The following is a 23240-nucleotide window of genomic DNA, read 5'->3' on the forward strand; positions in this document are numbered from 1 at the left end:
TCCCGTCCTGCCTCCTACTGCTGCATGCAGATGGGCTCTTTGTGCACTGGCCTCAGTTTCCAGGGCTTTTAAATGGAACGATTGTAACTGCTCCTCCCAGGTGCTGTCGAGAGGCAGCAAGAGCCCTGTGCGGGGCCCGTCCACCATGGGGCCCCTTTGAGCGTCCGTGACCATGGGGCACCCCAGAGCCAGCCCTGGGAGCAGCCCAGAGCAGGCAGTGCAGCAGGTGACTCCCTGGGCCCAAGGACTACAGAGGGCTGGGGACTCTTGGCCGAGCCCATGCAGCACGAGGAACTGTCCTGGCAGGACCTGCTGCCCGCCCGCCCACTGCGCTCAGCCCTGGTGCAGGCCAGCACCTCGCAGCCGCCAGACAGCAGAGCATCAGAAGGGCTGAGCGCCGACGCCCTGTACTGGGGAGATGAGACGTGGCTGTTATAGGCTGGCTTCCTGCCCACTGGCCACTTCCCACGCCACCCAGGACAGCCAGGCCCCAGTGGGAGGAGCAGGGCAGGACAAGGACAGGAGCTGGTCCAGGATGTGGGCTCAGCCAGTCATGGTCCCCAGCTGTCAACCCTCCCCACACTGGCTTCCTGCTCCACCTGGGCCCTGACTCTCTGTGAGGAGGTGGCCAGTCCTTTCCACCACCGAAGGGACGGCTCTTCATCCACCTTGTCCAACAGGGCAGACAGAACCCTGCAGACAGAATAAGTCCCTCAGGCTGCACAACTCCAGAGCTGGAATAGACACAGTCCCAAACTGCCCAGGAGCAGGGTGCCGCGAGATGCAGGCACGGGGGGAAGGCAGAGGGGACCCCATCTCCTGACCCGGGGTCCACTCTGACTCATCCACACCCCCATGCAGCCACCACCCTCAACCCAGACGACACTGCCAGGCGTGAAGCTAGGAGCAGCCAGAGTGCCACACGGGCGCGCACAGCCACACGCCCCTGAAAAGGGAGGCTCCCAGCCCAGATTGACGGCCTCGGCCTCGGTGGTCACTCCCAGACCCTCGGCACCCACCAACTAAAGGACGAGCGCGGGCCCCCTCCAGCAGACCTTCCTGGGAAACCTCCACACTAACACCCCCTAAAACGCTGGGGGGCAGCAGCACCACACCACTGGCTAACGCAGAAAAACAGAAAGCCACGTCATTGTTAAACCAGACTGTGCCTGACCTGCTGGTGCCCGGAGATGACCACAGCCAGAGGGCCCTGGCTCCTGCCAGCTGAGCCAGGAACATGCCCCGCCCACAGAAGAGCTGAACAAGGACTTGTCACCAGAGCACCAAGCAAGACCCAGACAGACAGACAGACAGACAGACAGACGGACGGACGGAGGCGTCCAGGCGGGGCGGGCAGGGCGGCTGCCCCCAGGAGTCATTACACACATGTCCAGACGTGGGCGGGCGGCGGCTCCAGCAGCCTCCAGCCTTCCTCCTGCTGCCCTGGAGGACCTCGGGCAGAAAAGACACCCCATTTACAGCCGAGGGACCGAGGCAGCCTGGAGCACACAGCCAGGGCCTGCTGTGCCGACCAGGCCCCGGCTCCTCAAGAAGGTGGAGAGGGTGCCCCCCCATTCTCCTGCTGCCAGCTCAGCGAGGGCTCTCAGGTGCCGCCTGCAGGTGCCACAACGTCAAGGGGGGGTTGCAGGGTCTGGGGAGCTGTTTCCTGGCTGCCCACCCGCAGCCTCACTCCTGCAGAGAGAAGGGAAGGCTACGGGCCCCGGGCAGCTCTGACCCAGCACAGGCCCGAGTCAGCAGCAGCAAGTAGTGCCAGAGGGGGCCTGAGGAGCCCGCCACAAGGAGGGCAGGAGGATGGCCATAGGGTAGACCACAGGGTGGACAGGAGGACAGCCGAAGGGCAGACCACAAGGTGGACAGGAGGACAGCCACAGGGCAGACCACAGGGTGGACAGGAGGAAGATCAGGAAGAAGGTCACAGGGCAGACCACAGAGTGGACAGGAGGATGGCCACAGAGCAGACCAGAGGGTGGACAGGAGGAAGACCACAGGGCAGACCACAGGGTAGACAGGAAGATGGCCACAGGGCAGACCACAAGGTGGACAGGAGGAAGACACAAGCAGGTACCAGGGAAGCACGTGGCACGGGGACCTAGACAGCAGTGAAGAACGGCCTGGGGTCCATGGACGTACCACACCCACACAAGACTGACAGGTGTCCTGCCACCACGCAGCCCACTCCAGCTGGGCTCAGTCCTGACCCTGGAGGAGGCCGGCCCAGAGGCCACCCGAGGGCTGCTATCCCGAGAGTCCCCGAAGCCCCATCGCACAGACGGGAAGGAAGCCAGGGCGCAGACACACCAGGTGCCCGCTGCAGGGCCAGAGGCAGGGGCACGGGCAGGTGTCTCCCGCGTCACCCCACTCCAGGAAGCCCCTCCCCTGCCCTGCCCACCAACGGGACAGCCTCCTCCTGCACCCTTGGCCATCTCCTGGCAGTGTGCACCTGGGCCCTGAGCAGCAGCTAGAAGGAGCAGAGCAAACCAGGCCGAGAACCCCACACCCACTCCCAGGACCATGGTGCCCAGAAACGAGCTCTGTCCTCTCTGGCCCCTGAGCCAGCACAACCATTCCCACTCCAGGAAGCAGGCAGAGATGCCAGGACGTGAGGGGACAGGGGAAGCCTCTGCTGACATGGCAGAGGTGCTCAGAGGCAGAGCCAGCTGCCCGCAGCAGCCCACCCTTCCTCTCCTGCTGGAGCTGCGACCCTCTGCCCCCTGGACTGCAAGCCCCTCTCCAGGCTTCCACCTCCCCTGGACACCTGCTGGACACACAGTGACGTTCTGGTCAGGGCACAAGGACAATGGTCACAGCAGTGGCAGAGTCGAGTGTCACTGGCTCCTTCATGGGGCTGCACACACACACACACACACACCGCATGTCGGGCAGGACACCTGGCATCTACAGGGACAGCAGGAGGGTGCTGGTGTGTCACAGGCAAACCGAGGCTTGGAGAGGCTGGGTGACACCCCCAGGGCCAACGTCCACCACAGACTCCAGAGCTGGGCTCAGAAATGACAGCTCTTCCCCCACTTCTCTCCCACTGGTCACAGGTTCACCATGGGCTGCAGCTCGCATGTGGCACTGGCCCCGCATGCATGGGGCCCTAGGTCCCCTCCTCAGCACCATGAAACAAGGACTCACGGTCACTGTGCTCCCAGGCCAGGGGCCCGGGGCTCTGCCCCTGAACCTCAGGAAGACACACCCTCTTTTCCACCCACACCAACCTTCAACAGCCCCACCTCTGGAGTCAGGAGTTTCCACCAAGGTCCACCCGACCTGGCCCGCAGGCCTCACACCCAGCCTGGCCTCTGCTGTGGACATAACCCACCATGATGGCCAAGCTCAAGACACACAGCTGTCACCAGCCAAGCCGGGACTACAGCCGAGCCCTGAGCACACCACCTGAGGTCTGCAGCCACGAGGGAGGGGAGTCTAGCCTCCCTGCTGGGACGGAGGCCCAGGGAGAGTGACGGGGTGGCCAGCCAAGGCTGGGGAGCAGAGGAGCCCAGCGCACCCCGTCTCCAGGAGGCTCTTCCGGGAGGCCAGCCTCGGGCCTGCTTCCTTTGAGCTCTGGAATAAAAACAAAACTGAGAGGTTCCTCAGGCCGCCCAGAGCCTGACCGGTCAGCATGCAGCAGATGCTCAGGGTCAGTGTAGACATGACCCGTCATCTATGGGCGAAGGCAGCCCGCAGGTAATGGGGTGGGGAGAGGGGGCATGAGGGCCCAGTGGGGGGACCAAGAGTAGGCGGCAAGTGAAGGAGAGTCTCGGGACGCAGGTGTCATGAGCTGGGGGCCAGAACCGGCCTGAGACACGCATCCAGACGACTTGCCAAGCTGCTCCAGGCGGCAGGCCCTGGCCAGTCGCCCTGTGCATCGGTTTAAAGATGGGGGCCCAACACTCCTCATGTGACCACTGTCACCTCCAGAGCCCAAAAAGGGTCCCCTGGGAACAAGAGAGAAAAAAGAAATAGGTGGTCCTCAGACCCCCAGGGAGCAGGCACAATGGAGGGCAAGGCCACCGAAATCAGAAAGGCTGTGGCCGGGTCCAGACTGCACTCCACTCCGGCCCGACGGCCCCTCCTCGGCTGCCCCTAGCTGCACCTTGTCCTGAGACAGTGTGACAAATGAACAGCGCTGGGAAATGGCCACATGCAGAAGAGGGACATCAAGGCACCTGGCTCTGGGGGTAAGCAGAGCAGAGACCAAGAGGCCCACCCCGCACAGGGACGGTCTTGGCCAGGCACCCAGCACCCTGTCCGCAGAGCGCACCCTCCTGCCACCGCCCACGCTCCAGCAGGAAGGACCAACAGGGCAGAGGTGACCCTCACGGAGGCAAGTTGGCATTCGGAGAAGCCCTCTGACAGCAGAAGAAAGACCCCTCCCAGCCCAATGCAGATGGCAAGGGGCATGGGGCTCAGGGGCTGTGGGACGTGGGGACAGGCTTCAAGTCCCAGAAAGGCCCCAGGAAGGCCCCAGGCTGAGGCACTGCCTCAAACCAAAACAGCGAAGCCGAGGAGCCGGGCCAGCGGGAGCTCTGGTGGCAGCATCTGGGATGTGGCCGGAGGGCGGGGCCTGCTGAGGTCTCTGTTGGAACCCTACACAGACTACAAGGACCCACAAGTGACCCCACAAAACACAAGCACCGCGTTGCCGGCGGCGTCTGTTCTTGTGAATCCCGCAGCTGGCAGGCTCGGGGAACCGGACCTGCGCCACCGCACGATCCGTCCGTCTCCACCACGGCCTGTTTGTCGTTCTTGTTTACATTTTGGATTCGGAGGCCAAAGACAGCCCAGAAGCTGCAGGACACGCACAGGACACGCACAGGACAGGTGGCTTCAGAAGACCCCACTCACAGCGGCAGAGCACGGGCTCCAACTGGCTGTGCCCTCAGCCTGGACCTAGGCCAGCACAGGGCTGGGTCCAGAGCCATGAGACCCCTCTGCCCCTTCAACCACTCCCCAACAGACCCCATGAGGTGGCTCTGGGGGAGCCCCTTCCACGACAAGGAGGCGGGGCCTGGAGATGCCATTCAGAGCAGTCAGGAGGCAGGGAGGCGGGGTCAGAACCCAGGCCTGAGAAGGGCCATGCCGTCACCATCAGGCACCTGCTGTCACCATCCCTGCCTAACGGCAAGGGGCCAGGCCAGGTGGACAGGGGGTCCCAGGGGTCTGCACAAACATGGCTCAGTCACCGTGGGCAACTGGAGGTCCCAAGGCCCAGGGCTGGAGCGGATGCAGCGCAGCCATCGGAACTCGGCAGAGGATGTTGATGACAGGAAGGCGGCCCAGCGAGCGCAGGGGACTTCCTTTGCAGAGACCAAAGGCAGGGCCACGGCCGTCCCAACAGCCACACAGGAGCCAGGCCCAGGACCCACCCTCCGGCCCGGGCCTTGCCTCGGGACCTGCCAACTGTACTTCAACCGCCCCCGCCCCCCGTAGGGAGCCTGTTCCCACTGCTGAGCTGAAAAGCACCAGAGCACAGGTGCAGGAAGCCCGCCTGCCAGCCTCACGGAACGAGGCCCACAGCCTCCTGCCCTGGGCTGGGTTTTGTTTTCTTTTTTTAAACTGGGGATTGAATCCAGGAGCACTCTGCCTCTGAGCCACATCCCCAGTCCTTTAAAAAAAGGGTTTTGTTTTTGTTTTTTGTTTTGTTTTGTTTTTTGAGTCAGGGTCTTGCTACATTACCCAGGCTGGCCTGAACATGCGATCCTCCTGCCTCAGCCTCCCAAGTGGCTGGAATGACACCAAGTACAGCTTGAGGACTTTGTTCACCCTCCCTCCCACCTCCCCGCAGAAAGCCAGCAGCACAGACGGTGCCCCTCTCTGTGGCCTGGCGCCCAATGGCAGGTGCTAAGGAAATGACAGAGGGAGCCCCCTCCAGCTACCTGGCAGCAGCTGAGGGGACAGGCCAGGAGGCCGTGAAGGAGAGGGGCAGAGCCTGCCGGCCCTGGGGCCCTCTCTGGACTCAGGCGCAGGGCTCTGTCCCCCAAGCCCCCCACCAGCTCGAGAACAATGCCAAGGGCCTAGTCTGCTGGTAGAGGGAGGCACAGAGCCCCAGGGTGAGGCCACACAGCAGGGCAAGAGGCAGGGCAAGAGGCCACTCCACAGGGAGAGGCCACACAGCAGGGCAAGAGGCAGGGCAAGAGGCCACTCCACAGGGAGAGGCCACACAGCAGGGCGAGAAGGCCTGGCCCCAGGCCATGCAGCCATGGCCACTCGCAGCCCTCCCTCCCCACCCAGGAACTGCAAGCTGCACAGCCTGGTCCTGGCAGGGCTTCCCACCAAGGGCAGGGCTGGCCAGTCAGAAAGGAGCAGGGAGGTTCTCCCAGCCCTGAGCACCCCAGGGCCAGGCAGCGCCCAGCAACCCACATACCCTCCCAGGAAGCCTGGGGCACTGCCTCCTCCCAAGACCAGAGGACAGTCACTCCCCACTACCCGCTGTCCAGCTGGCCTTGCGACACCGCTGCCATCCATGGAGCGTCCTGTCAAGCCACCCTCCAAGTCCCAGCCAGGGCAACACCATCCCGGCCAGGCAGGGACAGCACACCACGCAGCTGGCTCCAGACCCCGTGCCGCTGCCACTGCCACTGCCGCTGGGACACAGACCTCCTAACACCACACCCTGGCATCAGTGGTCTGGGGGCTGTTGGCCGCTGCCCACAGGGAGCCTCTCGGCCGAATGGCCACTGTCTCTACCTTTATCCCAAGTGCCCCCTCCTCCAGGAAGCCTCCACACCACCCTGCTCCAGGAATCCCAGGGCAGCACAGCCCTGGACCACACGGACATCTCTTGCCTGCCCAGCTGGACCCCTTGCCAGGGAGCCGCAGAGAGCGGGCAGCAGGCGTCCCAACTGGCCAGCGCGTGCTGTCTGCCCGGGGCCCGGGTGAATTGCTAACAGCCCCCCTCAGCCATGTGGGGCTGAAGTGTCAGGTGCTCTGGCTCCCCTGGGGCATGGGTCCAGGAGGGTCTCCTGCAGACAGAGACAGCTCTGACGCCAGCCCCCGAGGGAGCCCTCCGTGTGCGCCAGGAGGTGTGCCAAGGGTCCGTGCTGCAGGTGGGCAGCCAGCAGAAGAGAAGCAGGACGGCAGCCCCGCCATCCCACCGCTGCCTGCTGGGCCTGGGTCCTGGATGCCAAGGGAGGGGCACACGACCAGCCAGGGCCCTGCGCGCCAGCCTTGCCTCCAGGCCCGGGGCAGGGTACCGCATCCTGGGACCCACCGGGCCTTCTAGGAGGCACACACCAGGTCTTTCTCACCAAACCCGATAGGACAGGCTTTGGGACGGCCACTGCCATCCCCCGAGGTAAGGAGGCCAAGCTGAAGAGACCTGTTACGGCCACACTGCTAAGTGGAGGACCTGCTTGGGGCCAGCCTCCTGGTCAGGGGATGTGGACAAAGCCTGGCCCTCACTGCTGGGGCGAGGTCGGAGGCAGCGCTTGGCACACAGCCTGGCAGAGCCCAGCCGAACCTGGCCTGCGTGCGGCTCCTCCTGCTTGACAGGCCCATGCCAGGGCCTGCATGGCAGGCGGAGGTCGCCACAACCTGGGTGAGGAGCAGGGAAGGGGAGACCCCCGAGGAGCAGGGCCCCCTCAGGTCCTGAGCTGGCGGGAGCAGGAGCACTCCCAGGGCAGGCTGCTGGGCAGAGGCAGGGCCGGGCAGAGAGGAAGAAAGGGCGCGGCAGGGCCGAAGGCCCCGAGTTGCAGGCCTGGAGCCCCTGGTGGCACCCTGAAGCTGGAGCCCTGGGTGCCTGGAGGGACAGAGGCCGGGCACCCAGCACAGGGCCAAGGAATGCCTCAGGTGGGGAGGGACAGCAGGGGTTGGAGCCAGACTCTGCGGCTGAACACAGAGGGGCCCAGTAGCAAGGGTGGGGTGGCCCAGGCCAGGGCGCAGCGGCCCAGACGGATGCCCAGCTGTGCACAGGTGGACCACTGCCTGTGCCGTAGGCCCACCCCCTGGCTCTGTCGCCCTGCAGCCAAGGAAGGGCCTCACGTTTTTAAATAGTTGGAGGGGAAAAGCCAAAGGAATCCTGTGACTCGGGAAACAGCCATGAAACTCAGAACCCCCTCCACACACGCATCTCACCGGAGCCCAGCGCCGTCCAGCGTGCCGCAAGGCAGGGCTGGGCTGCCACAGAGGCCCCAGCCCACCCAGCCTGCGAGGGCTCCCGGCTGGCTCTTCACAGGAAATGCCGCTGCCCTGCTCCTGGAGAGACGGACGGATGGACAGGGAGGCAGAAGAGGCGGGTCTGACCGCTAGGAGGAAGGGAGCAGGGACCCGGGCATCTACCTAAAGCCGGACCCCCGCTGCTCTGGCCCACCTGCCCACCAGCACTGCCCCTGAGCTGGACGTCCATTCTCAGTCAGGAAGCCACAACCCACAGACAAGGCCTGAATATAGGGACAGGAGGAACAGACAGGGCACAAGTGTCCCCACAAGCATCCTCAAAGGAAGGTAACACGTTGCAGACTGCCCAGCCAGGGACCAGTGCTTCCCAAAGGCTGAGGAGGACTTCCTCCCAAAGGGTCACCCTCTGCCACCTAAGCCTCATGGCAGCAAAGGGCTCCACTGAAGCCCAGGTGGGGGACATGCACCCTTGTCAGGTCCCAAGAGAGTGGGAGTTCTCGCGCTGTGCCCACCCTGCACACAGCTGGAGAGCCCCGGCCCTGGTTCTCCGAGGCCGCACACTCCAGGCCCACAGCAGAGACAGGGCTGCTCACGGTGGCCTCTCCACGCACACAGCTCTTTCACCCCCACACACGCCAAGCCAGTTTCTTCAATCAACACACATCACACAAACAACTCGTTTGTGCCGATGCCAGGCTGTGCCTCCCCCTGCGCCCTGCAGACACTGCTCACTGGTGTCCCCTGCAGACTCAAACCCAGGCCTTGGGAACTGCTCCATGCAGCCAGCACCTGCCCCTCCACTGCCCCACGGCGCTGCCCACCCTGGCCGGGCAGAATGGCTAACATGGGAAATCAGGGTTTGTTGACCTTGTCTGCATTTCTGCCCCCGAGGAGCCTTTTCAGACATCCTTCCCAATCACACCCCTGCAGGAAATTTTAATTCAAGGAATGTGCTGTTCACGGGTCTCGTGATGGAGATACTCTTTTTATGGGTAAAGCACAGATGCGTAAGATCTGTGCATCCCAAGGATCTGATGTGCACCCCTCAGGGTCAATCTGTTGAGACTGTATAAGTTAAATAAAATAAATTGTTAAAATTAGTGTTTCATGTTTCTTACTTTTAAAGCTGACATTGTGTTTCTATTTGGCAGCACTAACGTGGACAGGCATGTGGTGTGTGGACACCCCTGTATACACAGACATGCGCACACACGCTCACTCACCAACTCCCAGGTGGGGGCAGGAAGCAGGGGCACCCTCAGCACTAAGTACACTGCCCTGGAGCTTGGCTCCTGACCCCCCACGGCAGCACCAGGAAGCCAGAGCTCAGGGAGAAGGGACAAAGGACAACAGAAGCCGGCCTGGAGCACCCTGGGCCTGGAAGCAGACGCTCAGAGGCGGATTGGGAGAGTGCCAAAAGATAGACAGGAGCCAGCCGGGGCAGGTCCCACCACTCACCCCGCGACGACTCGAGCACCAGCATGGATAATGACAGTGACAGATCATAAGGCATGGTGTAAAACAGGAAGTGGTCCAAACCAGGGGGAAAGCGAAAGCAGAGAGAAAGAGAGGGGGGCAGGGGCAGGAGGCAGAGGAGGACGGGGACGGTAATACATTGTCTTGAAGTATCTCCTTGAACAAGCAGTAGCCACCACAGGAGGGTAACAACGGTGGGAAACTCTGACAAGCCGCCTTCAAACCTAAACCTGTGTCCCTGATGGGACCCAAGGAGAGGGACACAACATCTGTGTCCCTACAGACCCACCACCCGAATTTAATCATGAGGAGGCATCAGACAACCCAAAGGAGGGACAAGCTACCATCAAAGGAGGCTGTGACCTTCCCAGTCAAGGTCATGAAAATCGAGGAAAGGCATCCCAGGCTGAGAGACTCAGGGGGAGTGGGGACCCCCAGGGCACCTGGCTGTGAAGGGCACTTACCAGGACAACTGGGAACTTGAACGGATTACCTAGAGCTGCCTCTTCCGGATTTAGACGGCCGCGCTGCGGTTAGGAGAATGCCCTTGTTTGTAGGAAACACACTAAATGCTCAGGGTGCAGAGCACCCAGTCACCAACTCACCCACAAACGCGTCAAGAGAAAGTTATTTGTACTAAACTCATAGCTCGCCAAAAATCTGAGCTACTTTCAAAATGGAACCAGATAAAAGGCTTCCTCGTTCCCTTGGAATCAGCCTTCCCCTCTCTGCCCTGAGACCCAGGCTCTTGAACCTCAACCTCCAACAGGGCCATCTGGTTGCACTCCTGAACGCGCCGGGTACCACATGAGGGTTCTTCCAGTCCAGGGCATCTCATCCTGGACTTCACGGCAGCAGGGACAGCCCAGCCTGCGCCCTCCCACCCTCGCATGGGGCAGGGGTTTGGGACTTATTCCCCAAATGAAGGAACTGAGGGATGAATCCCCGTCCCTCTGCAAGGGGGCCATGCCTGGATGGGCTCAAGCCTGGAGGACACAGATGGCAGCACCTTCACGCTCTCCATGTACCCACTGCCCAAGTTAGGGAGAGGAGGCAGGAAGTGGTGCCTATGATAAAACAGAGTGTGGCAGTGCAAACTTGAGACCCACACTACAAACACTGGGAGCCCAGACCAAGGCTGGCGTGGCCCAGGCAAGAGAGAAATCAGGGGGCTTCCTGGAGGAGGGGGCCCAAACCAGCTCCCACGAGAAGAACCGGGCTGCAAGGAAGGAGGTCTTTTGACAAGGACACAGCATGTGATGGGCACCAGCTGAAAAGCCATGGGGATGGGGACACAAAATGCATGGTGACGGGAGAGGCCAGGAGCAGAGTGAGGTGCGGGTGGTGACAAGCCCCGGGGGCCCACTCCCGAGCCTTCTCTCTGCCGTGTCCCTGCAGACAGACAAGCCACCGATGTTCAGTGAGGAGGAGGCCTGGACGGTGATGTGGGCATGACAGAGCCGGTGGGTGGCCTTCCAAACGCACGGCCGCCTGCTGACCCAGCACCCTGCAGACCTCACAGCCACAGCTGCTGCAGAAGTGCTGTGCCCTCGTAGGATCAGCACATTGTGGCCTTAGCTAATTAGTTTAATTAAACCCAGGGTGGCTTCCAGGCATTTTGGATGATGTGGAGAGCATCCTGCCCACACAAGGAGGGCACCGTTAAGTGGGCAGCGGGGATTCTCTGTGACCATCTCCCAGACCTGGCTCTATATGCAGCATATGCTCAATAGATGCACGCTGCTCTCATGCTTCTCTGGGGCCCGTAACCCGGCTAAGGTAACTCAGTGAGAGGGGAACTCCAGATCCTCTCACAACAGGATGTCACCCCCAGAAGCCACGTGGCACTCTAGGAGACAGCCGCACAACAGGCTTTGAGCTGGACAGGTCCTGGCACACCACGGCAGGCATTTGCCCTACAGAGGGTCCCTGCTGACTCCCTGGCAGAGTACCCAGATGCCCAGGGTAACACAGGCACTCCTACCCTACCCACTCCTGAAAACAGACACACATGAGGCCAGGAACGTCCCCAGAACCTCAGCAACGGCAGGACAGGCGGGAGGTCCTGTGACATCACAGTTTATTTAAACAGTCCTGGGAGGGAGACCTGACTTCACGTGTTAGTTCTGCCACTCACTATCTGAGTGATCTGAGGCTAGTCACTCCAACTCTCTGACCTCCAACTGCCTCATCTGAGTCAGGGTGACCGACCCTCCAGCATCCTGCCTGGCCCAGGGCAGCATGGGTAAGAAAGGGCAGCTGTCATTTTTCTTGTGATTCAATCACTACAGAGAGAGACAACACCTTCTGTCCCCGCTCCCCACAAGAAATGTTTGCCAGACAGCAAAGAACAACCACCCAGAGAGCATGAAGTCCCTATCCACAAGCACAGGTGCCCATGGTTTTTTAAAAAAAAAACAACAGCATTTCTTTATTGATGAATATACAGATGGGGCCATCTGGTCAACCCCAATCCCACAGCATGCAGGTTAGAGCACCTGCAGCAACAGACGTGCAAAGACCAGTGTGACCACCCCATCCTCCAGGAGAAGACACGCAGAGGACAAGAGGACAGACTGGGCCACAAAGGACAGTGCACAGTCCAGATGCTGCCTAACGTTGCTAGCATTTATTGAACAAGTGTTAAGGACCCTCTGCGCCTCCGCCCCCCCCAATCCCCACATCAAGGCTAGGAGGTGGCTACTATCACTGTATTCATTAGGGAAACTGAGGTCCTGAAGGTGATCATTTACCTGGGAGGTGACAGTACCACAAATCAATCAGAGCACATGGCCACGTGGAGATACACTCATCTGATTCTCTAACCACCCAGAACCTCTTAACACCGCTCTACCAGGGCAAGGGCAAGGGGGCTCAAAAGGACCCTTGGGGTCCATAGTGTTGCCCAGCTGATGACCCTTGGGACCCCAGGAAGTCTGACTTAAACTTCCAGCACAGGGGCTGCGCCTGCTGCCTGCCTCACCACTGCCCCCTCCTCCTCCCACCCTGTCCAAACCACAGCTGGGAGGGAGAACCCAGGCACTGCCAGGCTAGGCAGAGCTCCACCAGCCTCCACTGAGCTGAGCCACGCAGCGGGTGTCCCTGGCCTCAGCCGCCCTGCAGTCAGCACTAACAACCCAGAGCAGCCAGCATGGACAGCCCAGTCAAAGGCCGGCACCAGGTCAAGGCCCAGCTCCTTGAGGGCAGCAACTCTTCCTCTGTTTCTCCAACCATAAAATGGGGTAAGTACTCCCCAGCTCCCAAGGGGGCGAAGGCAGAGTACAGAACCTGTGAAAGTACTCTGGGTGCCACCTGGGGCCCCCATCTTGGACACATGGTCATTGAGAGGGTGCAGTGCCTGGCACCAGCTGCTGGGGAGGCACTGAGGGCTCCCTCTCTGGGCTGTGGGCCTCAGTCCCTGGGTATCATCACTAGAGGCAGGGTGGACCCCCACCCTTCCCGCTCCTTTGTCATTCACCCTGGAAAGGGGCCCCATCTTCTCAGAAAGGCAGTCACTGCCAAAGGGCAGAGGCTGCAGCCGGCTGGAATGTTACCACGAGTGACTCACTGCACCCTCCCTCCCAGACACTGCATTTCCCCAAGTACCCTGGTAAATGGCCACTGTCCACAGAGTTGCCCAGCCAGCTGGGACAGGGGCTGCTGGGCTGGCCAATAGGTCACTCCTGGGCAGTCCTGGCTGGATGCAGGCCACCAGTTAGGTCCACATGGCCTCCCAGATCCCTTCAAAGCCCTCTTGGATAGGGGATCCACGATTCTGCTTAACTCTCAGCCAAGTTCCCTTTAAGGGGGCAAGAAAAGCTGCTAGGACCATGGGAGCGGACATTTTCCTGCCCAGCCCTGCAGCCACACGGGTGCCTCCGCAGCGACAAAGGCCACACTTGAGGGCCCGAGGGGAGATGGTGAAGAAATGATGTGGGCTCAGCCACTGCGTTGAGGGCCTCAAAGGCTCGCTCCCGGCTCAGGTCTTGGAGGAGGGCTAGGGGGCGGCGCCCAGTCCACCGGCTGGGTGCGTCCGGAGGGCCCCCGCCCCGCCGCGCACCGTAAGCTCCCGGCTCGCCCTCCACTGGCCCCAGCTCCAAGCGCGAAGCCCAAACCGCAGCCCAGGCGCAGCCACCGGTGCGGCAGCCTGCCCGAGGGCGGCAGGGACACTCGCAGGGCCGGAGTGCCCAGGCCCCGGAGCGGGGCGGCAGTGCTCGGCGCCCCACGGGACTGGAGATTCCCTCCAGCCCGGGAACCGGAGAGGGAAACCGGCTCAGCGGGGGAGCAGTATCCGCCCGCGGCGGAGACGCGCCCCAGGCTTGGGGGACTTTGGCCAACTTCGTGCCTCCGGGGGTCGTCGCTCGAAGCCGGCTTGAAGGCCGGGGACGCGCCCCCTCTTCACCAGCCCTCCCGCCGCCCATCGACGTCCCCAACCCAGCGCCCCGACCAATGTGCCCGGCCTCCCATAGCCGCGACCTCGGCGTTCCGTTGTGCGCGTCACCGGAGCCCAGGGCCCCTCCCGCCGCGTCCAGACCCTCACCTGGGACATCTGCGGCCGGAAGTTGATGTCCTTGAGGTCGATGGAGCCGGGGGAGAGGTTGTGCAGTAGCTGGCACAGGAGGACGCCGTCGCGCAGCGCCTGCGCCAGGTCGAAGACCACGGCGGAGGGCCACACCACCCGGTGGTTGGGCGGCAGGACCTTGCAGTCGATCAGCCAGCGGCCGCATTGCCGCCACTGCTCCATGGCGCCCGGGCGCCCGCGGCTAGCTGCGGCCGCTGGGCCGGCTCGCTCAGGGCAACGCTCGGGCCAAAGTGCGGCGGCCGCGGGGCATCCCGCCCGCCCGCACGGGGCTCAGCGGCCGGGGCGGGGCTTCGCGCAGGCGGCCCCGGGTCCCCGCTGCGCCGCCGCGCGTCCCTCCTCTTCCTCTTCTTCCTCCTCCTTCTCCTCCTCCTCGGGTTCCTCGCGGGCCGCTGCTCCCACCCACGTGCAGGCACCGGGCAGCGCGTGGGATCCCCCTTCACACACACAAGTCCGCTCGGGCCCCGGGCCGGGCTCCACGCAGCCCGCCGCAGCAGCGCTCCGCGATCCGCCCCGCCAGGCGCCGCATTCTGCGCTCCGGGCGCCCCTCGGCGGCCGCCGCTCCTGCCCCGCCCGAGACAAAGGCCCGCGGGTCGCTCGCTCCGCGTGTCCCGCGCCTGGGCCGCCCGCGCCGCCGCCGCTTTGTTCGCCCCGCCCGCCGGCTCCGCGCTCCGCGCCGGGCGATCGGACTCCCGCGGCTCGGCTGCTCCGGGACTCGGGGGGCGCGGGGGCGCGGCCACGCCGGGCGGGGTCGGGGGCGGGGCCGGCACCCTCGCCTGGCGCCTCCCCGCCGCCAAGCGCCGCCCCCGCCCCCCCACTTCCTGCCCCGCCGCCGCCGGCGAAAGTTGCGGAGAGCGAGGGCTGCGGCGCAGGCACCAGGCCCGCACTTCGTCCGAGCGGTACCCGGACGTTTGGGGAGCTCCTCACCCAGCTGGAGCGACCTCGCCTGAGGAGTGATGGCCAGGTCGCAGCGCCTGCGCTCCCCGTGTGCCTCTGGACCTCCGTGGAGGTCAGGAGGGCGGGGCGCCCTCGCACGGCCTCTCGGAAAGTACAGACCCGCGAGGGCGCACCAGCTGGGCGCACCGGCTGGGCAGAGGCTTCTCGCCGGTGGGCATGTCAAGCTGCCTCTGCGGGATAATTCAAGGCAAGGATCACATGCGCCCAGGTCTCCTCAAAGCCTCCTTCCCGTCCTCCGCCCTAGCCAGAGCCCAAGGACGGCCCTAAGGAGCATGCAACCGAGAAAAAATATGTGTCGTAAGCCGCAGAGGGAAGAAGACCGGCACACGAGGTGCAGGCAGCCCCTGGGGTTGGGCGGGACAACAGTGTTCCATCCCCGCTGGCGTCGTGTGACAGTGGGAGGAGCGTCAAGAACGTAAATATCATGTTCTGTGACTGAAATTATGAGGATCAGGGTTCAGCTTTCCAGAGCACTGGTTCTTCTTGATGTGCCGCGGAGCCCTGAGCAAGTCTGAACCCTTCTTTGAGAATGGTTTCACCAACAGAGTGACCAGGCTGAACCCTGGGTCTGTATTAGCTGGGCAACCACCCAGTGGCCCAGCCCCCCTCTCCCTTGGCTGGACTGGACAGGGTCAGAACAGGATGGCCCCCCCCTTCTCACTGCAAGTCCAGAGAGGGTCCCTTACACCCAGGGAACCTCCACCAGGTCCTGTCCTGTGAATGGCCTCTGCAGAATCAGTCTTGCCTTCCCACCTGAAGAGGAAGCATGAGGGTCAGGCCAGAGATCTGGCCCATGGGAAGGTCAAGAAGAAATCCACCCCCACCAAGTCAAATGACAGGTGAGCTGCAGCTGTCCAGTAGGGCATCTGCCTCTGAGTGAAGGGAGGCACCTTTGTGAACAGCTACAGGGAAGCCACCTCCCTCAGGGAGGAGGGTTCAGTTGTCCTCAGCCAAGGCACTGGGCTGCTGGGGAACAGACAGACCCCTCCAACCTGTCCCTGAGAAATTGCAAATACTAGAGCCAGGCCAGAGCTTCAGTCTGATCCAATAGTCTGGCAGGGGTCCTCTAGGGGGAAATTCCTGCCTCCCCTTCAACAGTGAGGGGGACCCCCACTCACTCCCTCACACTTGCTCATGAGGAATGAACTGTATAAATTATCCAGAGTCCTGGCCCAGTGCCAGGGGAGTAGGGGCTTCTCTCATAGCCCCTTTCCTAGGCTCCATGCTAGCACTGCCCCATTCAGGTCTCCAGGTAGCTCTCTCAGCAAGAAAGGGGCCTCTGTCCTCCTCCCTTGGCTTTCCTGCTTGGGCAGAGAACTAAGGCCACACCAGGTCTGGGACAGAGGCGCACCATGGACAGTGCAGATGTTCTTCTGCTGCCCCCTGGTGGTGCTGAGGATAGAGCCACGCAGGCCACCCAGGGGCTCCCAGGAGAGGCAGTCTTGAGGAGCCATGATCTGCAGGTTAATCTGGAGAATAGCCAAGTCAGGAGACCAGGCCTCGCTGCTAGGCCATTCACAAGACCTCCCTGGTTCCCAGTTCCTGACCTGGACAGGAGGTTCTGCTGGGGATGGACGAGAATGAAGGAATGGAAACTACTCCCAGTGTTTGCTCTGGGAGCAAGGAGCAGGTCGAAATTGCAGACTCAAAGCTCGGTAGGGAAGGCTAACAAGTGAATACTGTTTCAGAAACCCCACCCCACCTGTTTGCAGGCCTTCCCCGGGGCACAGGGCCTCCAGGGGGCGAGAGTCCTCCCGGACCCCTGCACCTTTGAGATGGGCTCCCGGGGAGCCACATACACAGACTACCAGTGAAGTCTCCCAGCCAGGTTGAGCAGATGAAACCCTGGGGGGATGCCAGCCCAGTTCCCCAAATGTGAAGGAGGGCTGCAGGCCACGGGAGAGGTTGCAAGAAGGAGCACACATAGGAGCAGGTGGCCTGGCTTCCAGAAAGAACCTAGGCTTAGATCTGACAATTCAAGATGACGCCTGCTTATGGCAAAGAGAGATGATGAGAAGGAGAGTTCCACCTAGCGGACCTAAGTGTACCTGGAGCGCACGTCAGCCTAAACACCAAGGAGACCTGGGGTTTGGTTGGGGAATCCTGGGCATTGAACCACAACAGCAACATTGTCCTGGGTACTGTCACTCTCCCCAACATCAACCCATCAGCAAGTCCCAGTGACCACTTTTCCATCTTGCCTAGTTCCTGACCACTCCTGGCCTCTCCACCGCCAAGGTCTAGACCCCCTCCTTAGGTTCCTCAACAGAAATCACCTGCTTCCACGTCACAGGGCGTTTGCACCTGCTATCCCTCTGCCTGGGACTCTTCCCCTGAGAGTAGCCTGGACAGGGTTACAGCTGGCAGAACCAGAATTGGGACCCAGGTCTGAACATGAAGCCCATCCTCTCCAAGACCTCCAGCTGAGAGATTGGCTTTTGTTTTAGCAATGATATGGTTTCAAGGGAGTCAGCACAAGAGAAATCCAAGTGCGTGCTGGCCAGCTCTGCCCCTGGACTTCTGCAGAGAGTCGTCTAATCCGAGGGCAGCACGGGGACCAGTTTCTGAGCAGGAATGCAATAGAGCCTGTCTTCATGTATCACAAGTGATGGGGCTTCAGCAAGGGCTTGGACACTCTCCGGGCACACCTGCCCATCCACACTGTGCCTTTCTATACGGGCTCCTCAGAGAACCAGGCGCTTTTTCAACCCAGGATTCCCCAACCAAACCCCAGCACTCACTGAAGGGCTCAGTCCTTTTCATCAAAAGGGCCACAGCTGAGGGATCCCTCGTCCCACAACCAGATCCAAGGAGCAAAGGAAGCTTGTCCTTCAGAGGAGCTCTACCAAGATCAGGGTCTTACCCTCCACTCACGCCCCACCCTCCCCTGCACCATCCCTCCCATATCCTTCCACCTCTTCTCCCACCTCTCTCTACCCATCCCTCAGCTCATCCCTCCCTCCAGCCCACTCTCCATCCCTCTTCCTCCCTCCATCAATCCTCCTATCCCTGAATTTATCCATCCTTCCATCTACCCCTCCAACCCACATCCCTCCATTCATCCTCCGTCTACAAAATATTTACTGAGCCTCAGCGTTGCTGTGTGGAAAGGGAAGTGAGTATTTTCACTCTTCCCACCATGACTGGGGGAAGGAATTTTTCTCGCGTCCAAACCACATGAACACACACATTTTGCAAATTCTGTTTGAAGCTACATCATGCATGGTTACAGCTACATCAGCTGTCACAATTTCCCGGGAAATTATAGGTGTAGAAAAAGACCATCTGGCCCACCATGCCGTCAGTGTGCCTGGCTGGGATGGTGGGTGTGCGGTTTCTTACATTTCATTTGAAAATGCAAAATATAGACTTTTTACTGCTAGTCACATCACCTTTCAAAATTAAGTCAAATGCCACCATCCATGCCTTGTACCCTCAACTATGGCCTCTGAGGTCTTTGCTGCCATATACCAGTGCTTGGGACTACCTGAGGCTTTCCTTGCTTCTAAGAGGGCCTGGTCCTTGACCCAGGCTGTAGGGAAGGGAGGACGGGTCTCCAGGGTGACACTCACTGGGTCAGCATGAGGTCCAGTGGCAAGGAGCAGAGAGACTGCAATTTCTACAGGAGCCCTCTGGTCACAGCACCTAACAAGTGGCAGGTAAAGAGGGAGGAGGACCAAGCCCGGGTCAGCTGCTGCTGAGCATGTCAGGCAGCTCAGCTGAGCCTACTCTGACTGATGGAAGTGCTGGCTTGATCGTCAGAGAGGCAGCACTGATGGGAACACAGGCAGGGAGAGCCTGGCCCTGAGCCTCACCCTGGTGTCCTGTGTCCAGAGCCACCCTCCAACCCAGTAAGGAGGTGCCCAGTCCTGGGCCCTTCTAGGTCTCCTCTAACCATTGCCACCTGTAGGGCAGTAAGTTGGCAAACCAAAGAGATGTGCCAACCTCACCTGATGGACCACCTCCCTGATGGACCACAGCGCTGCAACATTTTTGTCACCCAATACCCCTGAACCACCACCCAGCCCCACCACCCCCGCCCTGGCAACCACTAATCTGTTCTCCACTCCCCATGCCATGCCCATCCAGGGCACTTCGCATCAATGAAGTCACCATGTGTGGCCGGTGGGTGGCTCTTCACCCAACACAATGCCATGCTTCACTCAGGCTGTAGCAAATACCAGTAGGAACGTCCTTAATTCATCCTAAGTGCAATCAACTCTGATAATACATATTTTTAATCCAATAGTCAACTATTTTCATTTTAATGTGTAAACAATAAAAAATTATCAAGAGACTCTTTACATCCCTTCTTCAGTCTTCAAAATGTATTCTGTGTTTATACTAGAGTACTTTTAAATTGAACCCTAAAGCATGAGATCTATATTTAGGTTGCATAAAGATCACAGTTAAAAAAAAATAGATTCTCATGCCCAAATTGTTTAAAATATACTTAAAAGTTTGCCAAAAATGAAATTGAATATTGATTTTTCTCAATTAATTAAACTGAGCAGTGAGTCTACTCAGGAAACATGTATCTCCCAAAACCCAACTTGATCACGGCCTCTTGAGGAAACCATCTCCTGGCCTCCTAAGTGTCCTCTACACCTTGCTTGGAGACCCTGTGCTGTCCACTTGGGTGTAAGGTGACCTCCTCCCTGACTCCCCAGCACATAGCACAATGTGCAGCATGAGTCCATACCTCCACCCACTCACCCACCATCCATCCATCCACCCACCCATCTATCGACCCATCCATCTATCCATCCACTCACCCGTCATCCGCCCTCCATGTGTCCATCCATCATCCATCTACCCACCCATCCACCCACTGCTCATTCATTTACCCACCTGCCCATCCATCCACCCACCCTGCCTATCCATCTATCCACCCATGTGTCCACCCACTCATCCATCTATCTATCCATCTACTCACTTGCCCACCTACCCATCCATCTACCCACCCTCCTATGCACCCTTCTACCCACCCACTTACCTCCCCACGCATCCACACATCCATCTATCCATGTACCCACCCATTCATCCATCCACCATGCATCTATCTATCCTTCTATCCCTCTAGCCCATCCATCAAGAAAATGCTTCCTGAGCACCTACCATGGGGAGACTGGGGACAACACAGAGCTGGCTCAGGATTGCCCGAGTCAGGAAGGAGGTGTCAGATGTGTAGGGACAGCAGAGACTGCAGGTCCTGGCCACTTGCCTCCTGGGTGGCCTAGAGAGCACCATGTTGTTTCTGAGCGGAACCCAGCCCCTGCAACGCCCGCCCTCCCCCCTACATATCCTGAGCTTCATCCTGATGCCACATGTCAACCTCTACAAACCTAGCAGAGGCCCCTATGAATGAGCCACGCAGGGCCACCAGCTGGCAGGCACTGGGGGAGGGAGCTGCCAGGGCCACCGCAGGTTTCTTGGCTCCACCTGGTGGGAGAAGATAAGGATCCAACTGCAGCTTCTGTTGGGCCCACGGCCGGCTCAAGCCCCTTCAAGGTGGAAGTGGCCTGGTCAGGATGGAGAGGCCAGTAGGGGAGTTCTTCTGGGACTTGGAACCTCTCAGGAGTAACCTCCAAGGTCTGGCATCTCTAGCCTGTGCTTGGGGCTGGCCCTAGGAGGATAGGGGCTCCCCCAGAGGGAAAAGGCCAAGGAGGGCTCTCCTGCGCACTCTGGGCCCTTGGGTGGGTGGTCTGTGCCCAGCCTCAACATCACCTGTGTGTAAAGGGCTGGCAGTGTGCCCAGGGCAGAGGCTGCATGGCTCATGTCCTGAGACGATGCCCTACCCCAGCACTTAGGGAGTCCTAGTTCTGGGGGTTTCCTAGGAAAAAAATCTCACGGTCTCCTGTTTGATCCCAGGGAGCCCAGGGCACCCTCCCGCAGAACTTTTTTCCTTATTTTCTTCCACTTCCCCAGCTGTCCAAGCCCCCATGGGTTGACTGGCAGAAGGTAGACTGTTTCTCATGGAAATCAGTGGAGGTGCATGGGACCACTGTGCCCTGCCACAGGGGTGGATGGTTGGGAAGTGCTTGTCCCAGGCACTCTGCCCTGCTCCCCGCCATTCCTCACCAGGGACCTTTGACTAAGCCTGACCCAGCTGGCATGGGTCCTCCAGCCTGTCACTGCCTCGTGCAAGCTTGGGGGTGACCCTCAGGGGTTCCCACTCACACACCCAACTCTGGGACCCAACACAAGTCAGCCCCATGGTGGCACACACATCCTCCAACACCAACAGGAGCCAGCGCCCCCACCAGAGGGACATTTTAACTTGAGTCTCGCCAGGCAACACACCATTATTATTTCTCCTTCCCCTGACCTCCTGTCTCTTGATCTGTCTGGTGCCTATCACATGCCTATAATCCCAGTGACTCGGGAGGCAGAGGCAGGAGGATCGCAAATTTGAGGACAGCCTCAGCAACTTAGCAAGACCCTGTCTCAAAAATAAATTTAAAGGGGCTGGGGATGTGGCTCAAGCGGTAGCGCGCTTGCCTGGCATGCGTGCGGCCCGGGTTCGATCCTCAGCACCACATACAAAACAAAGATGTTGTGTCCGCCAATAACTAAAAAATAAATAAATAAATAAATAAATAAAATTTAAAGAAGAAAAGAAAAGAAAAAATATCTACCCACCCTCCTATGCACCCTCCTACCCGCCCACTTACCTCCGCATGCATCCACACATCCATCTATCCATGTACCCACCCACTCATCCATCCACCATGTGTCTATCTATCCTTCTATCCCTCTAGCCCATCCATCAAGAAAATGCTTCCTGAGCACCTACCATGGGGAGACTGGAGACATATCTTCACATAAACCCCAAACATCTATTTCCAGGGCTGGACACTCAGTGATCTTTGCTGACAGCTAATGGCACCAGACACCTACAACCCAACGACCAACACCTCCTACCATATTGGCCAAAGAATGGCAAGGAACCCCTTCAAGCCACAGTCCAGGAGGGGCCTGACGCCTGCTAGCCACCCCAGCCACCTCTCCTTCCAGCAAAGCCGATCCTGCTGGGCCCCCAGTGTCCAGTGCTGTCCTGCCCAGTCCTCTCTCTGAGCCGTTGGTGCCCAGAGGGCTCAGGGAAGTCACCTGTGGCCAGCTCTCTGGGACTGGCCGCCTTTGCCCAGCTGGTTGCTGGCCGTGGGCAGAGGACTGGATCCTTGGTAAGAAACAGCAACCACCCCTGCCTCTCCAAGGTGGGAAGATGAGCTACCTCAGAAAAGGACATTGCGGTGGCTGTGTATTTCAGATGCTGCTACGGTTGGGCAGGGAGCGGGGTGGCCCTAAGAACCCTAGAAATGCATGGCGGCTGCAGGGAGCGCCAATACACCCAAGGACAAGGACAGCAGCAGACTGCAGAGGGTGACCCAGCCCCCTTCCAGGCAGAGGAAGGAAAGCTAGGTGGCCCGGAGGCAGGCACAGAGGGACACTTCATTTGCCCTGGCTCTAGCTGCGAGAAGCCGGCCCACACCACAACTGCGGGGCCTGAGCTCCCCAGCCCAGCGCCAGGCCTGACTGGGGAGGCTGGACCCCAAGACCTGGACGGGATGCCAAGGACAGCACCCTGGGAAATCCTAAGTGCTGATCCCCTGAAATAGGCAGAGCCCGTACAGCCCTGCCTGGAGGCCACCCAGAGCTCAGGCCCTGGGAGGCCACACCTCTGCCTCGGGCCACAGAACCTATGCCCAGAACTAAACTTCAGGACATCTTAGGTTTTATTCTCCTTCTTGAGCCATTTTTTAAAATCCCACCACAGAGCCATATCAGAACTCTCAGGCCCCTTATTCCTCTCCTCCTGTACTATTCCTCTTCCTCCTCCCCCTCTCCTTCTTCCTCTTTCCCTCCATTTCTGGGTTCTCCAGAGACTGTGATTGAGCTCAACTTCCCAGATGACCAGAGGGGAAATTTTAATTCAATATTTTGCCTTTTTTCCTCATTCCCCAAACAAGCAGTATTTTCATTGCTCTGGTCATGACCTAGCCAAATAATCGATCTCAGAATCACCCCCAAACCATCGACCCCATAATCACCAATTGCTATGTTAGGGTTTACAGTGGAGTGAATG

At 60.1% G+C, this 23240-nt stretch overlaps 1 protein-coding gene across 2 annotated transcripts in view; it reads right to left on the minus strand.

Moving 5' to 3' along the window:
• Vav2 (vav guanine nucleotide exchange factor 2) overlaps nt 1–14876 on the minus strand; it is a 160897-nt gene extending 146021 nt beyond the window's left edge. The window contains exon 1 of one of the 2 annotated variants that reach the window (XM_027942146.2): nt 14159–14876. In XM_027942146.2, the coding sequence (XP_027797947.2) occupies nt 14159–14362 (204 nt within the window). In that variant the 5' untranslated portion in view covers nt 14363–14876. The remainder of the gene's footprint in view (nt 1–14158) is intronic. The other variant, XM_027942152.2, reaches the window with a different exon arrangement.
• Between the last annotated feature and the right edge of the window lie 8364 nt (nt 14877–23240).

This window comes from Marmota flaviventris, chromosome 13, assembly GCF_047511675.1.
Source record: "Marmota flaviventris isolate mMarFla1 chromosome 13, mMarFla1.hap1, whole genome shotgun sequence".
Taxonomy (NCBI): domain Eukaryota; kingdom Metazoa; phylum Chordata; class Mammalia; order Rodentia; family Sciuridae; genus Marmota; species Marmota flaviventris.